General features: G+C 42.2%; 1 protein-coding gene across 3 annotated transcripts in view; it reads right to left on the bottom strand.

Annotated features, from left to right (window-relative positions):
- Positions 1-4,929: 4,929 nt before the first annotated feature.
- Positions 4,930-10,424, bottom strand: part of KCTD1 (potassium channel tetramerization domain containing 1) — a 190,977-nt gene continuing 185,482 nt past the window's right edge. For all 3 annotated transcript variants that reach the window (XM_089675703.1, XM_089675702.1, XM_089675701.1), the window contains exon 5: positions 4,930-7,071. In XM_089675703.1, the coding sequence (XP_089531829.1) occupies positions 6,913-7,071 (159 nt within the window). In that variant the 3' untranslated portion in view covers positions 4,930-6,912. The remainder of the gene's footprint in view (positions 7,072-10,424) is intronic.

Genomic DNA, 10,424 nt, shown 5'->3' with positions numbered 1-10,424 from the left:
ATATACGAACCCATCTGGCTGCCTTTGCAGCTAAGGGGCCCTTGCACGACTCAATTGCCTATTTTTACCTCCCCCTGACCACAAGTGTAAACTAGTTTTAGGGCTTGTTTACGCCATGGTGCATAGACATCAGTTTTTCTGCACGCATTCTGCAAGGGCACAATAAAAAGCAATTGTTCTCTATGTACCCTGTTCACACCACAACACGTGCAGATTTTTTTCTGCGCATGAATCTGCAACGTGTATGAAACTCACTGAAACACGCATGAAAACTGAAGTAAACTGATGTCTCTGAAAATGAAATCTGCGTGTCAGTTTCCATCAGTTTTTCTGCATGTATGGTGTGAACGAGGCCTTAAAGATGAGATCTGCTGAAGTGTTGATAGTGTTTAGGTTAAAGTACAGTATATCTAATTCCAACAACAATTTTATATATCGCAGCTGATCAGTTCTTAGATGCGTGGTTGTTTTTTTTAATCCTTGACCTTCAAATTATTTTTTTTCAGGACAAGTACATTTACTGTAACTGCAGCCTGGAATGAAAATACTGTTTCTTTATAAATAATCAGTAGAATACAGAGGGGAAAAAAGCCTTAAATAAGGAATAAATACAGCCACTACATCTAACAACTAAGGCTAAGTTCACCTTTCAGTATAAACTAATGCACGCACCATAGTTCTGCAGAAAAAAAAAGTGCATTTTTTATTTTGCCTCCAAAACATCACACCCACAATCAGTGGACTGCAAGTGCGATGCCAGGCTCCTGCAGACATGTCCTCCAGTTTTCTTGCCTGTACTTCTGTAAATATTTTTTGTTTGAAAGCCAGGAGGAAATGTCAGTGGACTACCAGGACCATCTTCTGCGGTTGCAGACAGGACTTGTAGTTTCTTTATTCAAAGACTGCCAATTTTGAATTTAACAGCTGTTGGAGGAACCCTTCCCACCATCACAGGCAAAAGGGGGCAGTTGCTGGAACATGTTACACCCTAAACATGTTCCAATGGTGAACTTAGCCCTTTAAAATCTTATTTTCGAGTTTAGATATGCTTTAAGTGTGTGACACTGCTAAATGGATAATTTGTGGTCCCTGGACACAGCCAAAGACAGGAGTGGGGTATAACCTAGAACTGAGGGAAAAAGATAACAGCCTATCAGAATTTCATCACCATGTTTACTAAAAAGTATGTATTCCAAATATGATCCCATTAAAAATTCCAAAGGCATAACTTATGAGCAGATTACAAATGGCAGCAGTGTAAAAACAAAGAGAGGTCTGTAAGGTGAGGAATAGCTTGACAATAGATACACAACCATAGACAATTATACAGCTGTATGAATCTAAAATGTGTATATTTTAGTTGCCAAAACACTTCCCAAGTTTTTGTACACATGAAAATGAAAACGGTGAATTAGAGATTTATGCACGCACATAAAATAACCAGGTTGCTTTCTTGACATAAGATTTGGGGAGGATTAATAAATATGAATAACATGGCACAGATTCCCACTTAGTATGACTACAGAATTGTTTCAAAGTGTATCAACCAATATCTGCTTGGACTTTACTGAAAGTGCTTGGGTTCACAAAGCTGGAAAAAAAGGCAGACTTGGGGAGGGATACTAATAATAAAATGCAGTTGAATAGGAGTGCTGGTGCTCACAGCAACTATTTCATGACATAAATCTGATTGCCATTATGGTCAACAAGCTTACCGTTGGCTCCATAGACGACCCATGGTAAAGTGGCTGCTATGATACTAGAGTAGGAAAATTACTGTTGTCTTTAGTCTAGCAACACGCATTCACTTTTTTTGGTTCAAAACAGCCTTCACGTGCACAGCACATGCAGCTGACAAAAAGGATACATCAATCTGAAAAGAGGTAGTATTACCTGCACCACTGCCTCTTTTGTAAGGGAAATTAAGTCAAAGCTGCAAGTTACATCACCAGTGTGCATATACCCTTTGTAGGTACTGTTCATGCACACCTCTGAAGATACAAAGCGACCTGGCTCCTTCTTTTAAGGTGATGCTAACCAGCTGATTGTCCTTCATTCAATCAAAATAGAAATAAAAAAATGTAAGACTATGAGCCAATGTATTAAATGATAAAAAGAGCAAAGGCGATTATTCGCAGCTGCTTATTGTCTTTCATGTCTGTTGCTACCTTTCATATGGTTAGAGATTGATCCCACTAGGTTACTGCACATCACTGCTCTTTGTGCAGCCTTGTTAATTAGCCAGAAAGTGCTTCAGTCACCAAATGCTTGCCTCTGACAGAGATCTACAAATAAAAATGATTGTGTGTGCTCCAACAGTACCAGATATTTCAAATCTGATGCAATATTTCATAAATCAGCTCTGCTGTATCTACAGCTCAGAGCTACAATGTGTGCGTAAGTGTGACTTATGAGGCAAGCTGATGTCTGGCAATATGATTTGTAGAAAAGACAGAAAGGAAGTCCTTGAATGAGGGGGAAAAAAAAAAAGGGAGATTCTGGGTTATTAACACCATTATAAACAGCAAAAGGAATACCCATTTGTTCTTGGAGTTGCTTAGTAAAGGTTTATCTCTGAATATTTGTAACAGTGATTTCTATGCACACAACCTAACTTCCTCTGTGTTTAAAGTCCACTGGCTTCCTACTTATCCTAGTCAACTAGGAAAAAAAATCTGTCTTCTACAGGCATATATCTAATTTGTTTCAGTTCTAATAAGTCTGGAACATAAAACTGAGTCCAAGTTCAGATCTAACTGAAAGCCATTTATATAGCATATGTTTCCCAATTTTGTGTTTGATTTTTCAACATCTGCACCTCCAAGGGCTCATTTACACTGGCAAGGCTATATATGCATTTATAGAACACTTCTAAATTCATCTGATTTTAAATGGTACCATTCACACTGCGTTTACATGCGCTTAGGCGCATTTAGTTTAGCTGCATTTAAGGAAAATGGAATTCTGTGCACCCTCAGGCTTATTAGATATTGGGAACGCATCTAAGGGCATGTAAATGCAAGCACATTTAAAAGCAGAATAGTTTAATCTGGAAAAAATGTATATATATATATATATATATATATATATATATATATATATATATTTTTTTACTTTTCAGATAATATATCCTGGCTTTAATATACCAAACATAGGGAGCCTGTGAATGTTACCAAATTGGTAATCAAAGAAGATTCCATACAAGTTTGCAACAGACTGTGCTGTTTGCACCTTTCTTCCTACACCAAACAGCTGTATGATTGAAGGCCCCGTGCACAATTTACACTAAAAAAATGCTGCTTTTACAGGAGTTTGATGTTTATTTTCCTGCCTCTAAACTCCCCTCCATGTTATTTTTGTGTCCAAGCGCACACGGGCATTTACAGGCACTTAGAGGCAGAAAAAGAAACATCACTTGTGCATTGAAGAGAGAAGCGTGCCTAAGTGCTAAGCGTGTATAGCGACTGAGTGCTTTATCATTTCAATGGCCCAAAAAAAAAAAAAATGTATATTCTGGCTAATGAAATGAACAAACGCCCAAGAGCTTGACGAAACCATGGCTTAGGCGCATTTTTGATGCGCCTTTCCTTCTGCTAGGAAAAATGTGTACAAAAGGTCCAGTGTGCATGAAGCCTAAATTGGTGTATCGTATATCCTGAGAACACCAGGAGGGTCTACAAAGGCAGCTACAGGAAAATGCTTGTCTCTGCTGATTACAAATTGTTCCTTTTAGCACTTGGATAGGCAAATTTGTATAAATGTAGGGAGCCAGTGTTACTATATACACTAACCTCTAGGAACATGTGATATCATACCACCTAAAATGAAACTGGCATCTAGCGAACAAACAGTAGACAGTGAGTGCATCATTTCCTATGTATAGGAGTGTCTTATCAGAAATAGTGGATACTAATAAGCCAATCAGCTACATTGTTGAGCCAGTTTGGAATGGAACATTGGAAATAAACATTTCAAATAAATGTGGAATTATTCTGCTGCAAAAATAAAAAAAAAATAGCAGAATATGCAACATGCAACTGGGGAATGCACAAAGTTGTGATATCTACCAACCTATTATTTACAAAACTGTTCTGACTACATCTGTGGAAGAACTGTAGTTTTGATATTGCCAGCCTCCATGTTATCAGTGTCTGAAATAATAACTGATGGTATTGCCCCATGGTTACCAATTAACTTTCAGATTGCAGTCAAAGTTTGAATCTGGCCAGCCTTTGGCAGCTAAGGAGCCACGGACATGACACAGTAACTGGCAGCGGGCTAAGCCAAATATATATTTAAAAAAATTAAAAAGTTTACCAATAATGTCAAAGTTTTTCAAAACTATATGAATTCAACAATATCTGTTTGTCCTAACAGTGGCAACGTTTGTTTTGGCCTGGGTGTATCAGTTAGGGAATGAAGAATGACGGGCTTAGAGCCCCTGCTTGGGCACCATTGCTATAAGGTGACACAATAAATGTGTTTTTTCCCCACACATAATAAAAAATGAGATCAACTTTATAGTAGAACTAAAAAGGAAAACTCCCCCCCCCCCCCCCCCCATTTTGGATATAGCAAAAGAGGGTTATAATCCTTGTCCTTTTTTGCCACCTGTGTCCTATTGGGGAGATTCCCTTTCACTTCCTGTCCCACAGCCAGAACAGGAAGTGGAAGGAAATCCCTCCAAAGTGAGGGAATCCCGGGGTGTCACCAGAACTATTGTATCAATTGGAAGATTTTCCCTCTATTACTGTTCTGGTGGCAACCCAAAATTTGGGATTTTCATTTACTTTCACTTTTGGTAATAATGGTAAACAGGACCAATAGAGAGGGTGAATTTTCTAATGGAGGCACAGACAGCAATAAAACTCTAACAGGTGTTCTGATCCCTCTCCACTATATCCAAAAATTAAAAAATATATATATATGTTTTGCCTTTATTTTCACTTTAATTTTGCAGCCAACTTTTTACAAACATCCCAGGGCAAAACAAAAAGTTTTTAGTCACTTTATGGTGGGCAGGGATAAAACCATCAGGATTACAGCAGTTCTAGCTTTCAAGTACTAAGAGTTGAGTCTCCTAAAGGCAGCCTGACTAGATGACCATTTTTTTTCCCTTTTAGAGAACATAAATTTCACAAGCCCACCATAAAGATCAGATACAGATCATAACATTGTTCCAGCTAAATTAACGTGTATGTCAAGCCAAAAACATTTTTTGTTCTAGATTACAGTACAGAAGGATTACTACTCTCAGGGACATTAGAAAGATTTCCCCTCACATCTTGTCCATAGCCAACATTTTCTGCAGACAGGAAGGAGGAAAGTTCTGCAACAGACATAAAATCAGGGGTTCTAGTCTTTTCCCACTCTACTAATAAAGAGTTACATCTCTGTGTTTTTACTGGAGACTTCTGGTAAAGGCAGTCGGCAGGACAGTGAGGGGAGTCCTCGGTTAGCAGTACCAAAACCCAACAGAAGGTCTAGTCTTTCCCCACGCTATTCAAAACTAAGAGTACAAGTTTTGGCTTGACCTACACTTTAATGGGCTTATAAAAGTATAAATATATTAACCACAAGTACATTGTCAATAATCATTGCTACCTTAGGAAACGCAGAAATACAAATGGGGTATTTATAAAAACTAGAGCATTTGGAATAGCAAACAATTTCTGCACTTTTTTTCCACTCATTATTGAATAATCTAGTATTTTACTACTTTGTTTATGTCTGGGCAAAAAAGAAAAAAAAATAACTAAAAAGAATAAAAAAAAAACACTCAGTACTTTTCTGTAAAGCATGCACAAATCTCTATGTGTTTTGTATCTCTTGATCCTGCCAGAAATCCTGTGGGCGCCTAATTTCTTTTAATGAGCTGCCTCTGCTGCACTGCAATCCCAAGCAATGTTGTCAGCCTTAAGTCCTTTTCTGGACTAGAGAACACCCCTTCTCTCATCTTCATAACACATAGAGGAAGGAATACTTCGTACAACAGTAGCGAACTCAAGCCAGGTCACTGCCTGGGATTGCAGTGCTGCAGAAGCAGCATTATCAGCTCTCTGGCATTCTGGCAGGATCAGCAAGTATAGTTACAACAAGAGATGCAACACGGGGAAATGTGCATATATTGCAGAGATGTACTTATGATCCCACTAGGTTACTGCACATCACTGCTCTATATGTATCTGTATGTTTTATTACGTTGCCTAGACATAAATCTTGACAAAAGTGGGTAATTGTAGTAAAGTGCCAGCTATGCCCACAATTCAGCTTGCTTTATTCCTGTGGTACTCTCATGGCATTGTGGAATGTAAAGCCAGTAAACATAATGGGCTGGTTTAGAACAAGTAAAGCATGGACATTTGGGGTGTTGCCCATAGCAGCCAGATTCCAGCTATCATGTTTCCATTACCAGATGGAAAATAAAAGCAGATGTCACATTAACTTCTATGGGTGGCATCACTAGAGTCTGTTCTAACTTGATACAGTCCTCATGCTACTATGACACTGTCCCGTTTGTAATGCAGCAGAAAATGGATATAGTGGTTTTTCTCTGCCATGAGCCCCTCAAATCTTAGAAGGATATTTTCTGTGGCTAAATCTCTGTAATGCAAGGAATAAAAACATGAACATAAAACTTATGGTATATTATCTAATGTACAGCATCAGTTGTGAATAATGTGTAGTTATTACAGTACCCTTTCATAATGTTATGGGCTATTTTTTTTTTATTTCTACATTTTAATATCCTGTAGTAGCCGTCCTGCTGTGTGTTCCTGATGTTGCTGTGTAAATAACAGCATTTGATGTCTTTTGAGGTGACGGAAATGTCTTAGTATCAGCCTTGATTCTGGAACATGTGTCCCAGATGCACAGAAATTGTCCCATTTTGCATAAGAAAAGTGTCTCTGCTCAGTCTAAGGGCTCCTGCTTTATTCGAATAACAGAAGGTGCACGTGATGTCCTTTTCAGTTCTCGTCTCAGTACATATTCACTAAACTGAGAAGAGTCAACCCCTCCACCGCAGGAACCCACAATCTCAAATCCTCGCTGCTGCAACCTTTCCAGCACCTGCAAGTGGAAAGAAAGAAAAATAAACAAATACAAATAGAACACGAAACCACCATCAGAAAGATAGCAACAATTTCATGATTTTTGTTTTAAGTTAAAAAGGAACTCCACAATGGCTCAATGTGTGGTTTTAAAGTAGAACTCCATGTTTGCAATGGCTTTACAGTGGAACTGAACCTAAAAAGTAAAGTTCCACTTTTCCTCCCCCCCCCCTTCTCCTTCTCTTCCACTTTTGGATGTTTTTCTTTTTTTCTGGGAACAGGTAAGTTTCAGAGAGGTAGTCGCTCCCACGCCCACACCACCCGCAACCTCCTGGGACGCATCACATGTCCCAAGAGGCTGCAGGAGGTGCAGTGCAACTCGCACATGTGCATTGGGGAACTGCCTGTGAAGCTGCAGGAAGTCCCAGGTGGCTTCCCACAAGCTAGATGGTGCACCAGGGACCTGAAAACCCTGCCTGGGTGATGGCAGCGCTGGATCTCTGGGCTATTAAGTGCCTGTACATTAAAAGTATACAAAGTGTACTGCATTATAATGTAACCAAACAAAAATTGTGACAATTTAAAGTGTCCAAATGCAAGAGTTCTTGTGAAATCGTTGCAGAGGGGGAAGAATAAATCTTCAAAGAACCTCATCCATTGTGCTCTACCACCAACAAGAAGTGACTTAAATCTGCTTACCAAATGGATATGGCTCTCACATCAACAAGAATAGTATCAGGCTTTTTAAAAAATTCATAAAAGGTCATCATTCCAGATCTCTAGGAATCTCTCCCTCTGGAAATGGTCTCTCTGCACCAGGGAACACCTACACAGATCCTTCCACATTAAGGGTTTGTGCATGCAGGTAAGTACCCAGAGAAAGAAAATCACATTCTCCACATAGCAGGAAAACCGCTAGCATGAAAACCGCAGCATTTTAATTAAAATTACTAAAATTGCACTCAAAGACAGATAAAAGATAAACAGCGCTACAGACATAAAAGCACCAGACTCTCAAATATTCTGCACATCTAGTAAAACGTGATGTCATCCGACGAAACATGTCAGGTGGAGACTGTTGTGATGTCATCATGATTTACCGGAAGTGCAGAATATTCAGGAGTCTGATGATTTCATGCAGTGCTGTTCATCTTTTATCTATCTGTGAATGCAATTTTAGTCATTTTAACTAAAATCCAATGGTTTTCACACTATGACTCTTCTCCACCTTCAACTCTCTACTCTCGCCACCCCCACCTCCACCCAGCACCTCACTCACCGCCCTTGAGATTGCCAATCACTTCAAAAACAAGATTGACACAATTTGCAAGGACATCGCCGCAACTCACACGCCCTCTCAACCCGTCCCCTCTCACACAGCTACCCCCTCATCCCCCCTCCCCCTCGACATAACCCACAGGGACTTCGTCGCTGCTCAAACTCCCTCCAACCCCCTTCCCCCTCACTCAGCTACCCCCTCATCACCCCTCTCCCACGGCCCCACCACTGCTCTGACCTCCTCTTCCACCCCACCCTACATTCCTCATACTGAAGCTCCCCCAACACTCCGCACCTTTGACCTTACTACCATCGAGGAAGTCTCCAAGATCCTCTCTGATGCCCGCCTCACCACCTGCCCCCCCGACCCTATCCCCTCACAACTCCTACGACCTCCCTCCCCCTCCATCCTACGCTCCCTCACCCACATCTTCAATCTCTGCCTCTCCTCCGGCACTTTCCCCTCCCCTCTGAAACATGCACACATCACCCCCATACTTAAAAAGCCCTCCCAGGACCCTAATGACCCGAACAACCTCAGACCCATCTCCCTGCTCCCATTTACATCTAAACTCCTCGAGCGCCTAGTCTACACCCGCCTATGCTCTCACCTCAATGACAACAACCTCCTCGATCCCCTACAGTCCGGCTTCCGTCCCCTACACTCCACCGAAACTGCCTTACTCAAACTCTCCAACGACCTGCTAACCGCCAAAGCTAATGGCCACTATTCAGTGCTCCTACTCCTTGACCTCTCTGCGGCCTTCGACACAGTCACCCACCCCCTCCTCCTCAAAAAACTACACTCCCTCGGCCTCAGAGATTCTGCTCTCTCCTGGCTCTCATCCTACCTGTCACAACGCTCTTTCAGCGTTACCTATAATGCTACCACCTGCCTCTCACTCCCCCTCTCTGTTGGGGTCCCTCAAGGCTCTGTCCTCGGGCCCCTTCTCTTCTCTATCTACCCCTCCTCCCTTGGCCAACTCATACACTCTCACGGCTTCAACTTCCACCTCTATGCCGACGACACACAAATCTATCTCTCAACCCCCCACCTCACCCCCTCGGTCTCCGCCCGAATCACACACCTGCTGAGCGACATATCTGACTGGATGTCCCTCCCCTTCCTTAAACTGAACCTCTCCAAAACCGAGTTTCTTGTCTTTCCTCCAGCCCGGACCCCCCCCCCCCCCATTGACTTCTCTATCACATCGAACAACGCTACCATCAAACCCGCGCCGCAGGCCAGAGTACTTGGTGTCATTCTGGACTCCAACCTATCCTTCCAGCCCCAAGTCCAATCTTTAACAAACTCGTGCAGACTCCACCTCCGCAACATCGCCAAAATACGCACGTTCCTAACTCCAGAAACCACTAAACAGCTCATCCACTCCCTCATCATATCACGACTCGACTACTGCAACTCCCTCCTCACTGGCCTGCCTCGCCGCTGGCTATCCCCGCTTCAGTCGATTTTGAATACAGCTGCCAGACTCATTCACCTTTCCAACCGCTCCGTCTCTGCCACCTCCCTCTGCCTATTCCTCCACTGGCTTCCGATTGCGCAACGGATCAAATTCAAAATCCTAATGCTGACGTACAAAGCTGTCCACCATACTGCCCCGAACTACATCACTGACCTAATATCCAAGTACCGCCCAGCACGCACACTCCGCTCCTCACAAGACCTCCTCTCTAGTTCCCTGGTCTCCTCCTCCCATGCCCGCCTCCAGGACTTCTCCAGGGTGTCACCCATCCTCTGGAACTCCCTGCCCCAACCCATCAGATTATCACCTACTCTCCTCTGCTTTAGGTGCACCCTGAAAACCCATCTCTTCAGGGAAGCCTACCCCACCCCTTGCTAACTTGCCGACCTCCTACACTCTTCCTACCACTCCATCCCCCACAGCTATCTCCTCCTGCGCCACCATCCCCTCCCTCCTAGATTGTAAGCTCGAAAGAGCAGGGCCCTCAATCCCCTCATGTTTTGCATTATATTGTTATTGTTCTGTCACATGTTCTGTCCCCCTTTGTATGTACAGCGCTGAGCGAACTATTGGCGCTTTATAAATACTGTATAATAATAATAATAAT

Source organism: Staurois parvus, unplaced genomic scaffold (genome assembly GCF_062004578.1).
Source record: "Staurois parvus isolate SC_StPar_1 unplaced genomic scaffold, SC_StPar_1.0 ptg000157l, whole genome shotgun sequence".
Lineage (NCBI taxonomy): Eukaryota > Metazoa > Chordata > Amphibia > Anura > Ranidae > Staurois > Staurois parvus.
The sequence above is the reverse complement of the archived record's forward strand: the minus strand, read 5'-3'. Positions and strand labels throughout refer to the sequence as shown.